Source organism: Aquarana catesbeiana, linkage group LG05 (assembly GCF_042186555.1).
Source record: "Aquarana catesbeiana isolate 2022-GZ linkage group LG05, ASM4218655v1, whole genome shotgun sequence".
In the NCBI taxonomy this organism is placed as follows: domain Eukaryota; kingdom Metazoa; phylum Chordata; class Amphibia; order Anura; family Ranidae; genus Aquarana; species Aquarana catesbeiana.
This window is the reverse complement of record NC_133328.1, coordinates 145,524,747-145,549,703: the sequence shown is the minus strand read 5'-3', so window position 1 is coordinate 145,549,703 and position 24,957 is coordinate 145,524,747. Positions and strand designations below refer to the sequence as shown.

Below are 24,957 nucleotides of genomic sequence, written 5' to 3'. Positions count from 1 at the left end.
TGCATCCGGTCACGCCCCCGACCATCAGTTAGTTAACGCAAGGACCTGAAAAGTGGTAGTGCGCAAGAACAACATTTGTTATTCATTCTAGAAGAAACAGATACTCTATTAATTTACTCTGTAGTGGCACAGAAGTGTTGTTGTGCTATGCTGAAGTTTTAATTTCTTCAATATGTAGTGGTCAGCAAGTATGGAAATTGGATTTGCTTGCCACTTTAGTATGTTTCAAAGTGCTATGGTTTATTTTAATGCCTGTCCTTATTAATTATGTTGTGTGTTGTCATTTAATCTGGACAATGTGTGTTGTCTTTTATTCTAGCCAATGTGGGTTTATGATGAGGACGTTGGAATGAATTGCCGCGATATTACTTATGTACCAGGATTGTATAAAATATTTGATGAGATTCTTGGTGAGTTTTATATATATCTATGAGGTTATAATTTTACTTCAAAGGATGTGTGAGGGCATTTTTTAATTTTTATTTTTTACTACTTCTTTTTTTTTATCCAGACTAATGAAGCAGATTTTTTTACACTTGTATTAAGTGTTAAACAGTGGCAGCAATTTAGCAATTTCACCTTTTAGCAATGGAAAAAGAGTACCAGATTAATTTGAATGTTTTGTAGTACTAATGCCATTTGTCAATTATACATTGTGTTCTTGGGTGTATTATGTGGTGACTTGGAGTGCAAGAAGTTGTTACATTTTTCAGTAGGTTACGTAATATACAGTCAGTATACAAAAATATAGGTAAAGAACAAAATATGATGAAACAAAACCTCCACCTTTAGCAAAGAATAACATAAACAGGATCATATGATTACAATTCGGCCTGGATTTAACAACATTAACCTAGAATTCAGTAGATATTGAATTATGCGAATCATCTATGATAAATGTAAGATCTAACGACAGAAAAATGTATTACCGTATTTATCGGCGTATAACACGCACTTTTTTCCCCTTAAAATCAGGGGAAAATCGGGGGTGCGTGTTATATGCCGATCCCCTGCGATCCTGAGCTGCCAGATATTCAAAATCGCGGACCACGATTTGAAAATGGCGTTGCCGGTGCCGAAATACACAGAGCCGGTCCTCGGCTCTTCTCGGCCACTTTCGGCTTCACTCGAGCGCCGCCCGAAACTAGCCGAGTGTACTCGGCTAGGTTCGGATAGCTCCGCTCAGTCATGCCCATCCCGGGCGGGACTACGGGTGGAGCCGAAAATGAACGAGAGCCGCCGAGAAGAGCCGGTCCCGGCTCTGTGTATTCCGGCGCCGTTTTCAAATCGTGGTCGGCGATTTTGAAGCACAGGATTGGAGGCTGCACTGACAAGGCTGCACTGAGGCAAGGCTGCAATAATGGGCATTTAAATGTAAGTTTTTTTCCCTTCAACTTCCCTCTTAAAAGTTTTTTTTCCTTTAAAATTCCCTCCTAAACTTGGGGTGCGTGTTATACGCCGATAAATACAGTATTTTTCTTAAAGGTATACTTATCCTTTAAAAATGTTTACATTTTCCTAGGCGCATAGATGAAACGCATATATAAGAGCTTTTTTTTTACCAGAGGATTTGTATTTGTGTCTGTCAGGTCCTGAGATGTGCACAGCAATATCCCGCAGGACAGGAGGCCTTATATTTTCTAAAGTTAAAACATTCACGAGTTTGCGACAGGAAAAAAAATAGAATCAGTCTGCTCTCTATCGGAATGTTGCTTCTAGGCACATGTCCACTGTAGTATAACTGATTAGCTTATTGTGCTGCATCATTCCAGTCAGAGCTCTGCTATATTATTATTGTTGGACTTTCATAGATACCAACTGTTAATGAACCACATTTATGGTGCAACCATTTTCTTTCTTTACACTAAACACTTTTTTTCATTTTACAGTCAACGCAGCTGACAATAAGCAAAGAGATAAAAATATGAATTGCATAAAAATTTCTATTGATCCGTAAGTAAAGTATATATTTTCCATTACTTGCAGTGGTTGGCAGTGTTGCATGCTGTTTTGACCTTCATGATTGTTCATAATGGTATAAAAATCAGAGGTTAAGCATTGTAAATGGGGTCTGTTCAGTGTTCTAAAAATGTCTCTCTTTTTTTTTTTTTTCGTTTGCTATTCAAAGCAAATTATATGATCCCTGAAACGTCCTGATTTTTAATTTTCCTTTCTCATTTAACTGCTTCCCGACCAGTTGCCGTCATTATAATGCGGCAAGGTGGTTGGCTTTTGTGGGCACGTGTGTGCCCCCATTGGCCAGCGGGGGAGCCAATCAGTGGGTCCAGCGAACTCATTGTCTGCTGGCCACCTGCGATCGTTTCCCACAGTGACAGAACGGGGATCTGCCTGTGTAAATAAGGCAGATCTCCGTTCTGATAGGGGAGATCCTGTCTTTCTGCTATGCAGGAAGACAGATCTTTGTGTTTCTCCAGTCACACAGTCCCCCATATAGTTAGAAAACACAAATGGGGAACACATTTAACCCCTTGATTGCCCCTGATGTTAACCTCTTTCCTGCCAGTGTCAGTACAATAACAATGCATATTTTTAGCACTGATTACTGTAATAATGTCACTGAACCCCAAAATAGTGTCAAATGTCATGTGTCTGATCTGTCCGCCGCAGTCCCGCTAAAAATCACTGATCGCCGCCATTACTAGTAAAAAAAATAATCATAAAAATGCCATGAATCTATCCCCTATTTTGTAGACGCGATAACTTTTGTGCAAACCAATCAGTATATGCTTATTGCAATTTTTTTTACCAAAAATATGTAGCAGAATACATATCGGCCTAAGCTGATGAATAAACTAGTTTTTTTTTTGGAAATGTTTTATAGCAGAAAGTAAAACATATTTTTTTTTTTTTTTTTTTTTTTTTCAAAATTGACCCTTTTTTGTTTTTTTTTTTGTTTATAGCATAAAAAAATTAAAAATGCAGAGGTGATCAAATACCACCAAAAGAAAGCTCTATTTGTGGGGAAAAAAAAGCACATCAATTTTGTTTGGGTACAGCGTCGCATGACCACGCAATTGTCGGTTAAAGCGATGCAATGTTGTATAGCAAAAAAGTCCAGTAGGTCCCCAGGAATTGGCTTGGACTGCAATATTCACCTTTAGACTGGAGCTGGGCTTTAAGGCTACATTCATGCTTCTATATAGAGATGGGCTCGGGCATGTTCGAAACCCAACATGCCCGATCCTGCCAGGAAGCCAACACTGCACAGCGCTAATCACAGGCAGTGAGAAATTTCCCAGTCCGCAGCTGCACTGATAGGGAAATGTCTCACTGCCTGTGATTAGCGTTCTGCAGCGTCGGCTTCCTGACAAGATCGGGAACATGGGGTTTCGAACACGCCCGAGCCCATCTCTACTTGTTTGAGTTTTGCATTAAGATAGAAAAATTGCACTCTTTTTGGTGTTTATCCAGATAAATGCATCTACCTTAGAGATGAATGTTGCTAAATATAAATTTGCTAAACACGTACCACAACACTTGAAAATGCAGAACTGGGAATGTAGCTTTAGTACGGTTCATCTCCTTTGCACCCTTCACAGGGTTTGAAACACAAAGGTGTTAATGGGCCCTTTCTGTGAAGAAGAAAAGGTCTCTATGGGCCATTTTTTTTCTCTTTATTACTGAGTGCAATTGTTGTAATGGTGACCTAACCCTTCCTGAAACCTCTATGCCTGGTCAGCTTTCACACACTATGTAACTGCAGTCTCCCTGCCCTCTTCTCTATGCTCCTGACAGATAAAGATTTTTAACACAATCTGCACTTATGGAAGGGTGAAGAGAGGGGAAGACTGCAAATATACAAGTAAAACTTATGTAGGAGGATTTGTTTAGTCTGTGTATCATCTGAGGCTGTTCACTTCACTGGGTATATGAGAGGGTTTACAACCACTTGCACAGTAGGGACACGGCAGTGAAGCCACAAGCTCTTACAGGCAATGGCGGCGGCAGCACCGACAGCCGATGGAAACATTGTCTGGGGTGCTGAGATCGCTGCATTCCAGGGGAGGTAAGTGTCCTATTATTAAAAGTCAGTAGTTTCAGTATGTGTAGCTGCTGATGTTTAATTTTTTGTGGGGGGGGGGGGGGGGGGGGGCACTGCTTTTAAAGTGATTTTAGATTATAAAGCGCTGCGTAAACTGTTGGCGCTATATAAATCCTGTATAATAATAATAATTTGTAAAGGCTTGTTTTTTTGTTTTTTTTTAAATAACAAACCTGTTATACTTACCTCCTCTGTGTAGTTGGTTTTGCACAGAGCAGCCTGGATCCTCCTTTTCTCTGGTCCCTCTTTGCTGCTCCTAGTCCCTCGCTCCTTTGAGTGCCCCTCAGCCAACAGCTTGCTACAGGGGGCACCCAAGCCGAGTCAGCGCTCCGTGTATCCATTCAGACACGGAGCCCCGACCTGGCCCCGCTCCCTCTCTCCCCTGATTGGCTGACTGATTCGACAGCCGCAGGAGCCAATAGCGCGGCTGCTCTGTCTCAGCCAATCAGGAGGAGTGTACTGGATGGCTGAGGGGATTGTGGACATCACTGGAGAGAGAAGGAGCTCAGGTAGGTAATAGAGGGGTGCTGGGGAGGCTGCTACACACAGAAGGTTTTTTTTAACTTAATGCATAGAATGCATTAAGATAAAAAAAAACCTTCTGCGTTTACAACTCCTTTAAAGATGCTGAGCATTGAGATTAACAGTGCAGATTTTTCATTGCAAAGAGATAATTCTACAGATCTGTTTCTTTTTTTAAAGTCTTGGTTTGTGTATTAGACAGAAGTCTAATTTCTGTTTCTTATTTTAGTGACTCCAACATCATCAGCATTTGGAACAATGGTAAAGGTATCCCAGTAGTAGAACACAAGGTGGAAAAGGTCTATGTCCCAGCTCTGATTTTTGGACAACTATTGACCTCAAGTAACTATGATGATGAAGAGAAAAAAGTTACAGGCAAGTAATTTTTCTCAAATAGTCAAGCTACATTGTTTCTAGGACTTTCCATCTTTTCTGCATTTAAAGGCTACTGACTGTGTTCTAAAATGTAGGAATTTTTAAATGCAGAATTTTAATGTTGTTGGAAAACTTTGGCTCTTCAGTTGATACTTCTGTAATTCTGCAATGTATGGAGATCCAGTTTGCAAAATATTAAAAAAAAATGGTTTTGGACAATTTTTTAGCTTTTAAATAAGGTTACTTTTGTTTTCTTTAGGAGTTTTGTAATATTTTTATACTACTCATGATATATTTATATAATAATCATGATTCTGAAATGAGTTTAGCCTTTCCGTTTGAAAATAATGCAAAATGTCATCCAGCAAATTCCTTAAGCTTATTTTTATTTTTAGGTGGTCGTAATGGCTACGGTGCTAAACTTTGCAATATATTCAGTACAAAATTTACAGTGGAAACAGCTTGCAAGGAATACAAACACAGCTTTAAACAGGTATGATTGACTCAAAGCACGTAAATTGGGGGGGGGGGGGGGGGGGAATGTATACATGATAATGTGAAAGACTATGGAAATCCAAAAAATAGATAAAACAACGATTTTCTGTGTTTCATAATAGACATGCTTAAACGTGTATTCCCCCCCCCCAAAAAAAAAATTGAATACAAATGCAAAAAACACAATACATAACCAAATTTTTTGGAAAATATAAAAGATGATGTTATGCCGAGTAAATAGATAACAAACATGTCACGCTTTTAAAATTGCGTAAGCCCCATGCAGCGGTGACAAATGACGCACATTTTACTATCCATGGGTTTTGCTTTAAAAGCCTTTTTCAGGTTACCACTTTAGATTTACAGAGGAGGTCTAGTGCTAGAATTACTGCCCATGATTTGATGTTCACGGTGATACCTCACATGTGTGGGACGATCACGTTTGTGTGCGTGCAGAACTGACACATGTATTTGCCTTTGCACGTAAGCATGGGGGGCGGGCGGGGGCACTTTAATTTTTTTAAATTTTACACTGTTGCTTTAATTTTTTTTAAACACTTTTATTACTGACACAAGGAATGTAAACATCCTTGTGACAGCAATAGGTGTGTGACAGGTACTCTCTATGGAGGGATCTGGGGTCAAAAAGACCTCAAATTCCTCCTCTGCACTTAAAAGTATTCAAAACACCAAGGTCTGTGTTTTTGAATGCTTTTGATTTTTTTGAAAATAACGCCGCTGACATCCGGGTAATCCAGAAGTGATGTAATGTCATCACATCTGGGTTGCTATATACCGAACAGCTGATCAAAGCCAATCCTGGCTTTGTTTTGCCAGCCGGCAGACGCTCCAGCTGGAAGCTCGGGTCTCCTGGTGGGATGAGAGAGCCTGAGCAAGCTGTGGAAGGCAGTGGTGGTGGTGGGGCCTAGTTCCCTACTGCTGCTTGTAATGGCAGTCAAGCCGCTTGCATTGCTATTACAAGAGAGCCGACCACCAGCTCCGGCTTCGTCCCGGTACAACCACTTGATGACCAACAATGTACGGGTACGTGACTGGTTGGCAAATGGTTATTTTCAGAAGGATTTAGAAATGTTTCCTAAATCTAAGAGGCAGCTTCAAACAAAAGTTAGAAGACAAAGTATCTGGTAGTGTGCCAAACTGAATCGCACAAGGTATGAGTGGCTTAAAACTAATGACCTAGGTATGACCAGCACTCCCACTTGAGATGATGTGGATCCACTAGTGGTGGATGCTTCCTGACTGTATGTCACTTCACCTGCTCCACTTGAAATAAGGTTAAGGGCCACCAGGATGTGACATGTCTGCTCTCTGGTTTCTGCATTGGGTCAGTTAGAATTCTTGTGATCTTTTGTATCATTCTTTTTTTTTATCCTTTGTTTCTCTTCAACCTTCGTATTTAAATGTCTTTTACAGCATTTAGGTAGGCATTTACACACTAGCGCATAACATTTTAATAGCCAAAGTTTTCTGCCTTCTATCCAGATCTGGATGAATAATATGCAAAAAACTACAGAACCCAAGATCAAATATTTTGATGGTGATGACTACACGTGCATTACATTCCAGCCTGATTTGTCTAAATTTAAAATGGAGAATTTGGACAAGGATACTCTGGCCCTGTTAACAAGGCGAGCCTATGATTTAGCAGGTGCTTGCAAAGGTGTGAAAGTCATGCTTAATGGAAAAAAACTTCCTGTAAGTATCTTTTTAATTTATCCTAATTTGTTTTATGTATTGAAATTCATACTGATACTCATTATCCCTTCTGATGTTTTGTAGGTGAATGGATTCCGCAGCTACGTAGATCTATACGTAAAGGAGAAACTAGATGAAACTGGTGTTGCACTGAAAGTAATTCATGAAGTTGTAAATGACCGATGGGATGTGTGTCTCACACTGAGTGAGAAAGGCTTCCAACAAATCAGTTTTGTAAATAGTATAGCTACCACAAAGGTAGGTACATTCTTGTGTGCATTCACTCTAATTTTGTCTTTTAAGTAAAGTTTATTTCAGATGCGTAAATTTAAAAGAGCGAACAAAAGTCTTGGATGGCCTAACTCCAATGTAAAAATGCATATAAAAACAAAGGAGAAGGCGTTCAAAAAATACAAGGTTGAGGGATCATCATCAGCATTCAGACTTTATAAAGAATGCAACAAGAAATGTAAGGGTGCAATAAGGACAGGTAAGATAGAACATGAAAGACACATAGCGGAGGAGAGCAAAAAAAATCCCAAGAAATTCTTTAAGTATATAAACAGTAAAAAAGGAGGACAGACCATATTAGCCCTATAAAGAATGAGGAAGGACATCTGGTTACAAAGGATGGGGAGATGGCGAAGGTATTGAATTTATTCTTCTCCTCAGTTTTCACAAGTGAATCAGGGGGCTTCAATAAACAAAACTGCAGTATTTATCCTCATGACACATTACAGGAAGCACCTCCATGGTTAACAGAGGACAGAATTAAAATTAGGCTTGGGAAACTTAACATTAATAAATCACTGGGACCAGATGGCTTGCACCCGAGGGTACTTGGGGAACTCAGTCAAGTAATTGCCAGACCATTGTTCCTAATTTTTCCTGACAGTCTACTGACTGGAATGGTACCAGCTGATTAGAGACAAGCCAATGTAGCACAAATATTTAAAAAGGGCCCAAAATACATCCCTGGGAATTACAGACCAGTTAGCCTAACATCAATAGTATGCAAACTCTTGGAGGGGATGATAAGGGACTATATACAAGATTTTATTAATCAGATTGGTATCATTAGCGGTAATCAGCATGGATTTATGAAGAATCGTTCTTGCCAAACCAATCTATTAACCTTCTATGAGGAGGTGAGTTGCCATCTAGATAAAGGAAGGCCTGTAGACATGGTGCATCTGGATTTTGCAAAAGCATTTGGCACAGTTCCCCATTAACGTTTACTGTACAAAATAAAGCCTGTTGGCATGGACCATAGGGTGAGTACATGGATTGAAACCTGGCTACAAGGGCGAGTTCAGAGGGTGGTAAAAAATGGGGAGTACTTGGAATGGTCAGGGGTGGGTAGTGGGGTCCCCCAGGGTTCTGTGCTGGGACCAATCCTATTTAATTCATAAACGACCTGGAGGATGGTGTAAACAGTTCAATCTCTGTATTTGTGGACGATATTAAGCTAAGCAGGGCAATAACTTCTCCGCAGGATGTGGAAACCTTGCAAAAAGATCTGAACAAATTAATGAGGTTGGCAACTACATGGCAAATGAGGTTCAATGTAGAAAATTGTAAAAGAATGCATTTGGGTGGCAAAAATATGAATGCAATCTATACACTGGGGGAGAACATCTGAGGGAATCTAGGGTGGAAAAGGACCTGGGTGTCTTAGTAGACGATAGGCTCAGCAATGACATGCAATGCCAAGCTGCTGCTAACAAAGCAAACAGAATATTGGCATGCATTAAAAAGGGGATCAACTTCAGAGATAAAATAATTCTCCCGCTCTACAAGACTCTGGTCCGGCCGCACCTAGGGTATGCTGTGCATTTCTGGGCACCAGTCCTCAGGAAGGATGTACTGGAAATGGAGCGAGTACAAAGAAGGGCAACAAAGCTAATAAAGGGTCTGGTGGATATTAGTTATGAGGAAAGGTTGCGAGCACTGAACTTATTCTCTCTGGAGAAGAGACGCTTGAGAGGGGATATGATTTCAATATACAAATACCATACTGGTGACCCCAAAATAGGGATAAAACTTGTGGCCACTCATTAAAATTAGAAGAAAAGAGGTTTAACCTTAAACTACGTAGAGGGTTCTTTACTGTAAGAGTGGCAAGGATGTGGAATTCCCTTCCATAGGCAGTGTTCCCAGCAAAGAAACTATTAGATAAGCACCTGAACAGCCGCAACATACAGGTATATACAATGTAATACTGACATATAATCACACACATGGGTTGGACTTGATAAACTTTTGTCTTTTTTTCAACCTCACCTACTATGTAAGATGATAAATAGCAGGTCGTGCTGCTGCAGTTTTCTCAGAGCCAAAGAATGTTTATGGTTGTACTTTGGTAAGCAGGTAATGGTAAACAGGACAAATGGAGAGAGTGAATCTCAAATTCAAATCAAATGCAAATTTCCTTTTTTAGGACCACCCTTCATGTATATGTTTGTCCCCCCCGCTGTTTCTTGTGTACCACTTGTTTCTTGTTTCTTTTGTAAAGCGCTTTAACCACTTGAGCCCCGGACCATTATGCTGCCTAAGGACCAGAGGTCTTTTTCCAATTTGGCACTGCGTCGCTTTAACTGCTAATTGCGCGGTTATGCAATGCTGTACCCAAACGAAATTTGCGTCCTTTTCTTCCCACAAATAGAGCTTTCTTTTGATGGTATTTGATCACTTCTGCAGTTTTTATTTTTTGCGCTATAAACGGAAAAAGACCGAAAATTTTGAAAAAAAATGATATTTTCTACTTTTTGTTATAAAAAAAATCCAATAAACTCAATTTTAGTCATACATTTAGGCCAAAATGTATTCGGCCACATGTCTTTGGTAAAAAAAATGTCAATAAGCGTATATTTATTGGTTTGCGCAAAAGTTATAGCGTCTACAAACTAGGGTACATTTTCTGAAATTTACACAGCTTTTAGTTTATGACTGCCTATGTCATTTCTTGAGGTGCTAAAATGGCAGGGCAGTACAAAACCCCCCCAAATGACCCCATTTTGGAAAGTAGACACCCCAAGGAAATTGCTGATAGGCATGTTGAACCCATTGAATATTTATTTTTTTTTGTCCCAAGTGATTGAATAATGACAAAAAAAAAAAAAAAAAAATATTTACAAAAAGTTGTCACTAAATGATATATTGCTCACACAGGCCATGGGCCTATGTGGAATTGCACCCCAAAATATATTCAGCTACTTCTCCTGAGTACGGGGATACCACATGTGTGGGACTTTTTGGGAGCCTAGCCGCGTATGGGACCCCGAAAACCAATCACCGCCTTCAGGATTTCTAAGGGTGTAACTTTTTGATTTCACTCTTCACTGCCTATCACAGTTTCGGAGGCCATGGAATGCCCAGGTGGCACAACCCCCCCCCAAATGACCCCATTTTGGAAAGTAGACACCCCAAGCTATTTGCTGAGAGGCATATTGAGTCCATGGAATATTTTATATTTTGACACAAGTTGCGGGAAAGTGACACTTTTTTTTTTTTTTTTTGCACAAAGTTGTCACTAAATGATATATTGCTCACACAGGCCATGGGCCTATGTGGAATTGCACCCCAAAATACATTTAGCTGCTTCTCCTGAGTATGGGGATACCACATGTGTGGGACTTTTTGGGAGCCTAGCCGCGTACGGGGCCCCGAAAACCAATCACCGCCTTCAGCGTTTTTAAGGGCGTGAATTTTTGATTTTACTCTTCACTGCCTAACACCGTTTCGGAGGCCATGGAATGCCCAGGTGGCACAAACCCCCCCCAAATGACCCCATTTTGGAAAGTAGACACCCCAAGCTATTTGCTGAGAGGCATGGTGAGTATTTTGCAGCTCTCATTTGTTTTTGAAAATGAAGAAAGACAAGAAAAAACTTTTTTTTTTTTTCTTTTTTCAAATTTCAAAACTTTGTGACAAAAAGTGAGGTCTGCAAAATACTCACTATACCTCTCAGCAAATAGCTTGGGGTGTCTACTTTCCAAAATGGGGTCATTTGGGGGGGTTTTGTGCCACCTGGGCATTCCATGGCCTCCGAAACTGTGATAGGCAGTGAAGAGTGAAATCAAAAATTCACGCCCCTTAGAAAGCCTGAAGGCGGTGCTTGGTTTTCGGGGTCCCGTACACGGCTAGGCTCCCAAAAAGTCTCACACATGTGGTATCCCCGTACTCAGGAGAAGCAGCAGAATGTATTTTGGGGTGTAATTTCACATATTCCCATGGCATGTTTGAGCAATATATCATTTAGTGACAACTTTGTGCAAAAAAAAAAAAAAAAAAAAAAAAATTTGTCTCTTTCCCGCAACTTGTGTCGCAATATAAAATATTCCATGGACTCGACATGCCTCTCAGCAAATAGCTTGGGGTGTCTACTTTCCAAAATGGGGTCATTTGGGGGGGTTTTGAACTGTCCTGGCATTTTATGCACAACATTTAGAAGCTTATGTCACACATCACCCACTCTTCTAACCACTTGAAGACAAAGCCCTTTCTGACACTTATTTTTTACATGAAAAAGTTTTTTTTTTTTTGCAAGAAAATTACTTTGAACCCCCAAACATTATATATTTTTTTAAAGCAAATGCCCTACAGATTAAAATGGTGGGTGTTTCATTTTTTTTTTCACACAGTATTTGCGCAGCGATTTTTCAAACGCATTTTTTGGGGAAAAAACACACTTTTTTAAATTTTAATGCACTAAAACACACTATATTGCCCAAATGTTTGATGAAATAAAAAAGATGATCTTAGACCGAGTACATGGATACCAAACATGACATGCTTTACAATTGCGCACAAACGTGCAGTGGCAACAAAATAAATACATTTTTAAAAGCCTTTAAAAGCCTTTACAGGTTACCACTTTAGATCTACAGAGGAGGTCTACTGCAAAAATTACTGCCCTCGATCTGACCTTCGCGGCGATACCTCACATGCATGGTGCAATTGCTGTTTACGTTTGACGACAGACCGCCGCTTGCGTTCGCCTTAGCGCAAGAGCAGGGGGCGACAGGGGTGCTTTTTTTTTTTTTTTTTTTTTTTCTTTATTATTTTTTTGCTTTTTTATCTTATTTTTAAACTGTTCCTTTCATTTTTTTTTTTTTTAAATCATTTTTATTGTTATCTCGGGGAATGTAAATATCCCCTATGATAGCAATAGGTAGTGACAGGTACTCTTTTTTGAAAAAATTGGGGTCTATTAGACCCTAGATCTCTCCTCTGCCCTCAAAGCATCTGACCACACCAAGATCGGTGTGATAAAATGCTTCCCCAATTTCCCAATGGCGCTATTTACATCCGGCGAAATCTAAGTCATAAAATGCTCGTAGCTTCCGGTTTCTTAGGCCATAGAGATGTTTGGAGCCACTCTTGTCTCTGATCAGCTCTATGGTCAGCTGGCTGAATCACCGGCTGCATTCTCAGGTTCCCTGTTGAGACAGGAGAGCCAGAGAAAAACACGGAAGACGGTGGGGGGGGGGGGGCATTCCCTCCCACGGCTTGTAAAGGCAGTCTAGAGGCTAATTAGCCGCTAGGATTGCTTTTACATGAAAGCCGACCGCTGGCTGAAAAGAATGATACCAAGATGATACCTAAACCTGCAGGCATCATTCTGGTATAACCACTCAAAGTTGTGAATGGCGTACCTGAAGACAAAAAAATGGTTAACAATAAAGCACAGTAAACAAAGTATAAATAATTACATACCTGAAAAACAAACATGATAAAACATAATAACAATAACAATAACAATAAAACACTGCAGAATAGAATACAGTAAAAAAAGAGCAGAACAATAGAGAGAGAGAATAGAGAGAGAGAACAATAAAACGACAACTATTTTTTTTTATTTTATATATATTTTTTTTTTTTTTACACTTTTTTTGTAACTAACTTTTATAACTGTAACCGGTTCCAGGTTCGGGTCTCTCAAAATGCGATGGCATCTTGGGAGACCCTGTGAAAGTGTGCCTAGTCTGTGCAATGCTGTACCCTACGCTAATACTCAACTAGTGTATGGTAGCGTTCAAAACATTCACCAATGCAAAGACCAGGATTGTCAGGACAGAAGGGACAATAATAGCGGGTGTCACGCCTATATCCGTGTTTGCTGCAGACACAACATCTTTTTGGGGGGGGTTCGTTGGGTAGGGGTACTCGGGAGCACATAAAAATGCCTCTCATGCAGCCGACTGCATTTGGTTGGGGATGTGAATGGGGGAAGTACGGGCGCTGCAGAAGTGGTGGGTTCCCAATTAGGATTGGCGAATGCAGCAGGAAGGGCACTATGGGCACGACGGGCCTGTGTTTGTCTCTTTGGTGGCAGCGGGACACTACTTGTGCTTGCCACCTCACCAGCTTGAACTGCACTTATGGGACTCGCCACGTCACCAAGTGTTACTGCAGTGCTGGTTTGACTACGACCGGGGTGTACTAGGCCGCTGGTGCTTGCCAGTTCAATAAAAAGCTTCCAAAAAAACTGTTAGCGATCGCAGGGATCAGGCCTGACTCTGCGAACGCTGCAGTTATGCGTTTAGTGTTTTGTAAGTGACAGTGATCGATCGATACTGCACTTGGGTGGGCTGGGCCGGGCGGAGGGGAAAAACGCAGGTGCTAGCAGGTATCTGGGTTGATCCCGCTAACACTGCGTTTTTGGGAACCCTAAACTGCTGGGGACGCTAGTATAGATCTGATCTGATCGGATCAGATATTGATCCGTTCAGATACTATACCACTAAAGGAGGCGTATGCTGCGTGCGTGGGTGTTAGCGGTACTGGCGCTAACCTGACGCTGCCTGGGGCCGGTGCTTGCTAGTTCACCAAAATGCTACCAAAAAAACTGTTAGCGATCGCAGGGATCAGGCCTGACTCTGCGAACGCTGCAGTTATGCGTTTAGTGCCTTGTAAGTGTCAGTGATCGATCGATACTGCACTTGGGTGGGCTGGGCTGGGCCGGGCGGAGGGGCACAACGCAGGTGCTAGCAGGTATCTGGGCTGATCCCGCTAACACTGCGTTTTTGGGAACCCTAAACTGCTGGGGACGCTAGTATAGATCTGATCGGATCAGATATTGATCCGATCAGATACTATACCACTAAGGGAGGTGTACGGTGCGTGCGTGGGTGTTAGCGGTACTGGCGCTAACCTGACGCTGCCTGGTGCTTGCTTGCCAGTTCACCAAAATGCTACCAAAAAAACTGTTAGCGATCGCAGGGATCAGGCCTGACTCTGCGAACGCTGCAGTTATGCGTTTAGTGTTTTGTAAGTGACAGTGATCGATCGATACTGCACTTGGGTGGGCTGGGCGGAGGGGCAAAATGCAGGTGCTAGCAGGTATCTGGGCTGATCCCGTTAACACTGTGTTTTTGGGAACCCTAAACTGCTGGGGACGCTAGTATAGATCTGATCAGATCAGATATTGATCCGATCAGATACTATACCACTAAGGGAGGCGCATGCTGCGTGCGTGGGTGTTAGCGGTACTGGCGCTAATCTGACGCTGCCTGGGGCGACGCATATCACCGCCGGGCGATCAGGGGGCTAAACCTTTATTAGGTAATAAACGGCGGGTGCCCTGACACTATAAAAAATAAACGAACTAACCTGCGTCACCCGTAACGGTTATACGGTGATCAGTGGTGAAAGGGTTAACTAGGGGGCAATCAAGGGGTTAAAACATTTATTAGATAGTATATGGGGGTCCCTGTCACTATAAAACGCTGACGGCGAACCTAAATATTTACCTCACTAACTAGCGTCACCAGCGACACTAATACAGCGATCAGAAAAATGATCGCTTAGCAACACTGGTGACAGGGGGTGATCAAGGGGTTAAAACTTTATTAGGGGGGGTTAGGGGGGTACCCTAGACCTAAAGGGGGCTAATACTAACTGTCCCAACACTGTAACTGTCACAAACTGACACTATGCAGTAATCAGAAAAAAAAAAAAAAAAAAAAAAAAAAAACCTGCTGGTGTCAGTTTGTGACAGGGGGGGGGGGGGGGGATCGGGGGGCGATCGGGGGGGGGATCGGGGTGTTTTGTGTGCCTGGCATGTTCTACTGTGTGTGTGTGTGTTGTGCACTCACATTGATGTCTTCTCCCCTCGGCGCTGGAACGGAAAATACCGAGCCGAGGGGAGATGACATCATTTCCTTTGCTGCTGTTTAGCATACAGCAGCAAAGGAGTGTTCCCATTGGCCGGCGGCGATCGCGAGGGGGGGGCCACGAACGGATGGCCTCCCCCTCATCTCGGATCGCCGGGGAACAGAACGGGACCGCTTCGGGCACCGGGGGGGGGGTCCGATCGGACCCCCCACCCGCGAGAGGCAAATCACGTACATGTACGTGATTTTGCCTGCCCGTGCCGCCTTGCCGACGTAAATCGGCGTTAGGCGGTCCTTAAGTGGTTAAAAAGGTACCAATTAAAGGTGCTATATAAGATATTATTATTATGCCTTTCACTCAGGAATTTTGTGGCCAGGTCTAGTCATACATTGTTAATTAGTAAGGGTTCATAATCATGCCATGGAAGGTTTATATTGTGATTATGCTTTATTTATTTCCTTTACATACTGTCCACTGTAATAATCTGTGGGGTTTTTGAGTAGTTATTACAGTATTGTGCAAAGTCCTTTAATAATATTAAAAATGTATGTTTGCTTTAAATGACCACCAGGTCCAACCTTTATGTATTTTGGTGAGTGTACATGCATTATTCAGTGAATATTTTTAGCTTGGTTTACTTAATCCACTAAAAAAATGTAAATGCAAAATGAATAGCTTATCTTTATTTACTGTTTCAGGGTGGTAGACATGTAGATTATGTAGTGGATCAAATAGTGTCTAAACTTATCGAGGTTGTGAAGAAAAAGAACAAAGCTGGAGTTTCTGTGAAGCCATTTCAGGTACGGTATAATCCCTCTGAACGCTCCGTCTTCCAAAGCTGATTTTTCTTAGCATCAATTGGATGCTGCCAGGTTGAGTCTTATCTGTTTTCCTGAGGGCTGCATCACCTGAAGGTGCCTATATACCCATTAAGTTAATAACTATGGCTCTGTGTCCCATGATGTACTCCAAGAAAAGGATTTTACAGATAAGCTGTTATAAAAATCATATTTTTCTATCTATTCAATGACCTGTTATCAAAATAGTCATTACACACATAATTTTATTTACGTGCTAAAATGGGGTCTGCAGCATTGCATTTTGCTATTTATACTTTAATCATGTTAGTGTTCAGTGTTGCCTGAAGTTTCCATTACCTGATGAATACAGGTGAAAATGTGCATTGAACAGCACACTGGCAAACCTAGGCAAAAATAATATGCCTGAGTTTTCATAACCATGATTAATAGGCCCCTGATGTTTGGTTTGGGCAGAATTAAATTTTTTCATATTGCAGCGTGTGGTAGGTTGACTAAGAATATTGACATAATTTACCATTCGAGGCGACGGCATATACAATTTAATACATTTCAATTTCTTGTTGGTCCTATAGAGTTGTAGTGGGTATAGAGAACATGGACAGATTGAGCATTACAGCAGTTTAACAGAATATACATAGAAGATTAGCGGAGCGATGTCAACAATGTCCTTTTCTGGGTTTCCGGAAGGTGTGTTTGTGGTAGTGGTGTAAAACTAATGTTGCCTTTTTTATTTTTACAGGTCAAAAATCATGTATGGGTTTTTATCAATTGTTTGATCGAGAACCCCACATTTGATTCTCAGACAAAAGAAAACATGACCCTCCAAGCAAAAAGTTTTGGGTCAAAGTGTCCGCTATCTGAAAAATTTGCAAAATCGGTTAGTATGTTTAAATATTTCATAATGAATATGAATGATAAACTCAGAACCTTGTAGTGTTAGCGGAAGGAACTGTCTGCTATCAATCCACAACTAAATAGATTTAAGCTTATAGTTTTCCGAGCATGTTTAACAACCTTCCACCCAAGGCCGTCATGACGTCCTGGACTTTGAGTGGAGATATCTGAATAATGCCTGCAGCTGCAGGCATCATTTAGATATCTTTTTCAGCCAGCAATTCCCTGCACTGTAAGAACAATCATAGCGGCTGTTTAGCTGCTTGATTGTTTTTACAGGTGGCGGGAGGGGACATCACCCGGCCACCCTCACCGCCTTCCAGTGCTTCTACCGGCTCGCCCATGCGATTGGCGAGGTGGAGAAGGAATCCGCTGGTGCCAGAAGTTTACCATAGAGAATATTGCAGGCCAGATGGTCCCCGGCAGTCTCTATGAGCTTTGGAGGCCTGAGCATGATGTCACTTCCGGCCTTGCAGTTGTGAACACTGCTGTGTACTCTTCTGGAAAGGCCGTATCTTTCCAGCCTAAAGGAGAGATGTGGGGTCTTAAAGGACCCCACATCTCTTCATAAAGAGGACCTGTCATGCCCTATTGCTATTACAAGGGTTTACATTCCTTGTAATAGGAATAAAAGTGATTTAAAAAAAAAAATTTAAAGGGAAAGTGTAAAAGAAAAGTACGTCATGCCCACATTTTAGTCCCTATGGTCTCTGCTAAAAAACATATACAGGCATACCCCACTTTTAAGTACACAGTGAGGTTTATTGACTAAAGATGGAAAGTGCAAAATCAGGCTCACTTCTGCATAGAAACCAATGAGCTTCTAACCCCAGCTTGTTCAATTAAGCTTTGGTAATAAAACCTGGAAGCTCATTGGCTTCTATGCAGAAGTGAGACTGATTTTGCACTTTCCAGCTTTAGTAAATAAACTTGTGTACTTAAAAGTGGGGTATGCCTGTATCATGTGTGGGGGTTCTGTGTAATTTTCTAGCAAAAAAATATGATTTTTACATGTAGGAGAGTAGTGCTAGAATAGGCCCGGTATGGAAGTGGTTAAAGTACATTGACTGCTATAAAGCATCAAACACCATTATAATTTTCCACCTTTGGATAAATGTGGTGTGTGCAGAAAATGCACACAAAAAATAAATCCTGTGCAAGAATGTTAAAACATACTTTGTACACGTATCTTGTCTTTTTTTTATTCTGATTATACTACAAAACAGGAGTTTCCTATGTTGTGAATTATGTTTCTTTGCCTTGTTATGTGCCTAGGCTTCCAACTGTGGAATTGTGGAAAGTATTCTGAACTGGGTGAAATTCAAGGCTCAAACCCAGCTGAACAAGAAGTGTTCTTCTGTGAAACACAGCAAAATTAAAGGCATTCCCAAACTGGATGACGCCAACGATGCTGGTAGATTAATCCATATTCATTAATGATCTTCACTACAAGTTTTTATAAAATGCCTAATTGTACCTTAGAACAAAGATTTTATTGTTAATTATTATATTTGGGTAGCAGTTGGAGAATGAATTCATAAATTGTTTGGAATCACATTTTCAGTTATTCTTAAAGACCTGGAAATTTGTGAATTTTTTTGCAGCGTACAATATTGTAACAAAAAGGTGATGGTACATGAGCAGTTTTCAAGCCATCAGTTTAAAGGACAAAAACCTAGCTGATCTGAGCATGAAGAAGACCTTGCATTGTTATTCCACTAATTAAAACAATATTCATAAATAATATCCTGTTTAATGTTAAAGTGGCCTACAGCCAGACGTTTCTTAAAGTTTTAGATAAAATGTAAGGTTTAAAAACGTTTTTTTTTTTTTTTCCATTCGAGAGATTTGCTTTCATGTCCTGTCCTAATAACCAAACAACTGAGATATGAGGGAATATCCGCGATAAGGATACAGACAGCAGTAGAAAACTGACCCTTTTTTTGCTTTTTTTTTAGTTCTACATTTAAAAATTCTGAAAAATGTTGTCTTTCCTTCAACAATTAAACTCTGGCTGTTTACAACCACTGTCAAAGAAAACCTCTGCTTTTCACTTTCAAGGCAAAGCCACTGTGTTTGGCCAAAGCGGTGCTGTCACGTGTCACAGCAGTTTCCTTAAAGTGATTTAAAGGCTTCAGGTTTTTGACCATAACACATTCTGGGCATTTAGGTTTAAAAACCTTCTGTTGCAGAGTATCCACCCCCCTCACCTCTCTTATACTTTCACGAGCCCGATCTCGATCCAGCGCTGTGGTTGAGAGCAGCTGCTCTCCCTCTTCACTGGGCAGATTGATGGCAAAGGGAGACATTGGCTCCTGCTGCTGTCAAATCCTATGAAGAAGAAGCGGGAGGTGCAGCTGAGCTCTGCTGTCTGTGTCTATAGACACAGGCAGAGGAGGAGGCAGAGCTGCCTTGAGGGGGGCCTCCAAAAGAAGAGGATCGGGGCTGTTCTGCTGCATAACCATTGCACAGAGCAGTTAAGTACGACATATTATTTTAATAAAAAAAATAAGCTTTACAATCACTTTACACCACAGCAGGTAAATAAAAAGGAGCAGTGGATGGAATTAAGATGCTGTTGATAGGGCTTCCTTTAAAAATAAACCTTTTGCTGTTCATGGGTAAAACACTGTTCTCTTTAAAGCCCAACTCCAGGATAACTCCTGACTCCCAATAGGTTCCTCCAGTGCTGAGCCTGATCCTGTGCTGTTGGCTTTGTAAGCTGCGACCATCTCTGGTTGCCCTCCAACCTTCTCGACATACCCTACATGGTTAGCCTTGTATGTGTAGATGTTGAGGCCATGCCCAGAGACCAAACCTCTGGTGGAGGGTGCTGGAGCTGGCTAGAGTGGTGTGCAAGGTAAGTGATGGAGCCTACACTGTTCCATTGACATTAACAAGGGGTGTGTGTGTAAAAAAATTTTATTTATTTATTTTTTTTACTTAATCCCTAGAGCTGGGCTTTAGGAACTATAGGGAATGGTACTTTTCTCTTGTAATATTTTACATACAGTGTTCACCATGAAAGGAGGAACATTCTCCAGTTTTACTTTTGTAATTTGCACTTAAAAAAATTATAGGGTGCATGTCCTTGTAATAGTAGTTGGATCCTTGATGTTCTTTCCCTTATGGCACAAAGTAACTGGAAGTTGACCTGGATTCATTAATTGAGTACACCCTGCTTCCTTTTTCTGATGAGCAATAACATTCTTTTCCAGTTGGTGTGTGTGTATGTGTATTTTTTTTTTTTTTAAACATAAGCTGTAATGCCATATAAGATGCCTGTCCCCATGTACTTACAGCTTGACGTTACCTTTGACAAATTCTTCCTGCGACACACAGAGTGCCCCTGCATAATTTATCTTGTATGCAAAAATCAAGATCCAGACTGTGCACACCCTGCTTCTGTGATCCACCTTTAGTATGCAAGTACAGTGTGCATAAGTCAATGAAGGCTGTACTTTATACTGCATCATGTGACTTTTAGTAGTTCATTAAGAGCTACAAGCCATCAGCCGCAAAGACTGATGGTACTTGTAGTTCATTGATTAAAATTAAATAAGAATGACCGCGCTACCATATAACAAGAAGCTGCTAGCACTACAATCTGACAAACTGTGTGAATAATGAAAAGTAAAAAAGTGCAGCGCTATATGTGAGATGTGGGTAAATGTGAACACACAAATGTGTATATGTAATTCCAACAATGTTAGTGCAAAGTGAATACATATATATAATGTGCTGAGTAACTAATAGTATTGGCTTACACCAATAACAAGTGCAAATGTGCTAGTGATAAATGCTAAATCAAATGCCAGTGGCCCCTAAAGGTTCAAACAGTTCAAATGTACTGTGTGGGCAGACAATGGGGCTCTGCTATGGTAGATGGAAAGATCACCAACATCCAAACATAACAGTTCATAGAACAGAGATCTGAGGATAGAGGTTGAAGAATAGAAGTCTATTCATTGGAGACAAAAATGGACCATCATCTGTTAAGGGGTCACTAGAGGTTGTGCATCCGCCTCCCAAGGGAGAGGGTGTGTACTCTTACCAGAGACTGTGGACTCAGATGCCAGCGACAGAGAGTCAAATAAGCGTATGGATAGGAGCTGGAACTCTGTAGAGCTGTCATTGGAGATCAGAATGCAGTGATACTTGTGATCACATTGTTTTTACATTTGTACACATCAGCCTTGATGTTAGTACTTTTTACATTTTTAAACAAATCCTTCCATTATGATCTACACTATGTGGAGGCCCTTTTTTCTTTTCTGAATCATTTCCATGATCAATTTCGGTGGACGAGATGTTGGGACATTGCATTCCGATCTCCAGTGACAGCTCTACAGAGTTCCAGCTCCTATACATATGCTTGTTTGACTCTGCCGCTGGCATCTGTGTCCACAGTCACTGGTAAGAGTACACACCCTCTCCCTTGGGTGGCGGATGCACAATCTCTGGTGACCCCTTAACAGACGATGGTCCATTTTCTGTCTACGCTGAATAGACTTTTATTCAACCTCTATCCTCAGGTCTCTGTTCCTATGAACTGTTATGTTTGGATGTTTGTGACCTTTCCATCTTCCATAGCAGAGCCCCATTGTCTTTCCGCTCACTATTTTTGAACTTTCAGCAGCCATTGGCATTTGATTTTGCATTTATGACTTGTTTGCACTAGCACATTTGCACTTGTTATTGGTGTGAGCCAATACTATTCAGCATATATATATGCTGCACTTTTTTACTTTTCGTAGTTCATTGATTCACAGGGGTCTGTAAATGAATGAAGCAGCCTTGTGGGCATAGCCCCACACAGCTGCGCTCTTTTTGAATTCTGACGAGTATGAGGAGAAGATCCCTGGCCTGCTGTCACAGGGAGGGCAATTGGGGGAAGTGCAGGCAGATGCTGAATGTGTTACATGTTACACCCTAAATATGGGTGTAACCTGTGCAGGAAGGCCAACCCATCCTTTGAGCCTTTTATAAGTGGTTCATTATGACTAATAATATATTGTAATATTGCTGCTGATAAATGTAAAGTTATGCCCTTGGGGGCTAAGAATATGCATGCATTACACATACTAAGGGGAGAACAATTGGGGGAATCCATAGTGGAGATGGATCTGGGGGTTTTGGTAGATCATAAGCTCAATAATCTCATGCAATGCCAAGCAGCGGTTTCCAAAGTGAGCAAAGTCCTTTCTTGTATTAAGAGAGGTATGGACTCCAGAGAGAGAGATATCATTTTGCCCCTGTACAAATCATTTGTAAGACCTCATCTAGAATATGCAGTTCAGTTTTGGGCACCAGTTCTCAAAAAGGATACCGGGGAACTGGAGAATGTGCAGAGAAGGGCAGCCAAACTGATGAGAGGCATGGAGGAGCTCAGCTATGAGGGAAGATTAGAGGAATTGAATGTATTCTTTCTAGAGAAGAGGAGATTAAGGGGGGATATGATCCACATGTACAAATACATAAGTGCTCCATATAGTAAACTTGGTGTTGAGTTATTCAAGGTCATCACAGAGGGCAAGGGGGCACTCTTTACGTCTAGAGGAAAAAAGATTTAATCTCCAAATACGGAAAGGTTTCTTCACAGTAAGAGATGTGGTATAGACTCCCTACAGAGGTGGTTCTGACAAGCTCAGTAGATTGCTTTAAAAAAGGCCTGGATTCTTTCTGAGTACTGACATTTATAGGTAAAGTTGATCCAGGGAAAATCCGATTGCCTCTCGGGGGGATCAGGAAGGAATTTTTGTACCAAATTGGAGCATGCTTTGCTGGGGTTTTTCGCCTTCCTCTGGATCAACTGTGGGAGAAGGATTGTGTAAATGGAATTGTATGATATATTTAAATTTTTTTTTTTTTTTTGGTTGATCTAGATGGACTTGTGTCTTTTTTTTTTTTTTTTTTTTTTTTTTCAATCTAAATATGTCGCTTAGGGTGTTGAGCCTGAATGTATAAAATTTCCCATAGCTATTTCTCAATACGGTTCACTCACTTACAAGTTTATAAACTTGTAAGTGAGTGAATAATTTCATGTGCAGCTACCAGATAGTTGTGTTATGTGTTGATATCTATTAGGATGGACATAATTTCATATAATAAAATATTTTAGAGGTCATTTCATATATAAGATGGATGATTTGCAAATTTTCTTTATTTTTATACACATTTTACCATTATGACAATATTGCAAGACATATTGACATAGTTTTCAATTCACTGACCTATAACAGACAAGTTTATTAATAATAGTAAAGAACTATGGTAATGGGGAATAACGCATTCGATTTGTGAACAGATATTACTAATAGTTTAATACACTGCTGTAATTTTGCTCCTTAATTTTTCATTTGATTTCAGGTGGCAAACATTCCCTGGATTGCACTTTGATTCTGACAGAAGGAGACTCAGCCAAAACTTTGGCTGTATCTGGTTTAGGTGTCATAGGACGAGACCGATATGGTGTGTTCCCTCTGAGAGGAAAAATCCTCAACGTACGAGAAGCATCACACAAGCAGGTAATTTACTGATACATGTCTATCTTCACATTAAGACCTGTCTGAACAAGTGAATATATGTAAACCAGTTCTGTAAACCTTTTTGTATTTTTGTATTTATTTATTTTTGCTTTGCACCCAGCATTAAAGTACCCAGACCTTAAATGTTTACAGAAATGTGCCTCATCATTCTACTGTACACTAGATTGTACATTTTTATTATGTGACTACATCCACATGTACATTTAAAGAATCAAAAAAAGTGTTTTCCCTGGGATTATAAAGATGTACTTTTATTACTGATGCAATAACGTGTCTTGGCGCACAACTGATGACAGTAATTCTGAAACGCGTTGGGTGCTTCTTCTGCACATGAGTGCCAAGATGTTTGTTATGCTAACAAGTATTTATATTGACAAGTGCAATATTGCCTGTTGGTTGTTTCATCTGTAAACCGCAAACACAAAATATGAATATAGTGGCTTCCTTTATAATCCCAGAAAAAACACTTTTTTTGATACTTTAATATAGAGGTGATAGTAATGTCCACTTTACAGTGAATACGTTCTTTTTTTATATTACATTTAAAGAAGAACCACAATTGTTGAATCTGTTTTTTTTTCTCCCCAGTGGACTAAGTGTATATAGCACTTGGTTCTGATCTGTGGCCCCATTTTCCCCTAAAATACCTTCCTATATGCTGGCTGTAGCGCCACCCCCTTTTGAAGCCCAAATTATGGGCTTTCCTGTGGGGGTAGCACAGCCAGCACAGAACCCCCACCCCCTCTAAGCTGAATGATCTTTCACCATACTGAATGAACAATCAGTGCTGCTTGTTCATAATAATAAAATATAATTTAGAGCTTTGGCTCAGTAAAGTATCTGCACTAGTGTGTACAAGCTTCTAATATATTAAACAGAGCCGCAGTTCTGAATGATCATTTTCTCTTCTAAATGAACAAGCAACACTGTTGAATCATTCATAACCGTGAAAAATCACTCAGAGCGGCTGCTCTCTGCATACCTGCAAGGTCTATCAGGTGTGCTTGTATACATACACAGCCTGACCGATGGTTCAGAGTGCTGTGTGAGCTTTCTGAATGAGCGATCAGCAATCTCAGGCTGGTGCCAGGTATAGCACAGCCCAAACATAAAGCTGAAAGTGTACACATTGCTGTGCCATCCATCAGCCAGGTTGTGTATGTGGTGACACAGTGCTGCCAGCTCTGTGGCCTGTCATTGTGAATGGAAACACCAGTATCTGGAGGGGCTCCTGCTGCCAGAGACAAGAGAGGTCAACCACAAATCTGTCTCCTTTCTAGCAGCATTGTTGGACAGAGGAGAGGAAGCCTGTCCAAGCATGCTGTTTATAAAGGAAGGACTGGATTTGATTTGAAGCACTTGGTCCCCAGCACATGACCCTTAACTAAATTTCAGACTTTCCATA

General features: G+C 40.8%; 1 protein-coding gene across 1 annotated transcript in view; it reads left to right on the top strand.

Moving 5' to 3' along the window:
• Positions 1 to 24,957, top strand: part of TOP2B (DNA topoisomerase II beta) — a gene marked incomplete in the record, with an annotated part of 144,007 nt that overhangs the window by 20,252 nt on the left and 98,798 nt on the right. The window contains 10 exon segments of the mRNA XM_073630261.1: positions 320 to 410; positions 1,890 to 1,953; positions 4,815 to 4,960; positions 5,356 to 5,453; positions 6,959 to 7,171; positions 7,256 to 7,429; positions 15,988 to 16,089; positions 16,850 to 16,987; positions 18,280 to 18,418; positions 23,374 to 23,531. Coding sequence (XP_073486362.1) covers positions 320 to 410; positions 1,890 to 1,953; positions 4,815 to 4,960; positions 5,356 to 5,453; positions 6,959 to 7,171; positions 7,256 to 7,429; positions 15,988 to 16,089; positions 16,850 to 16,987; positions 18,280 to 18,418; positions 23,374 to 23,531 — 1,323 coding nt within the window.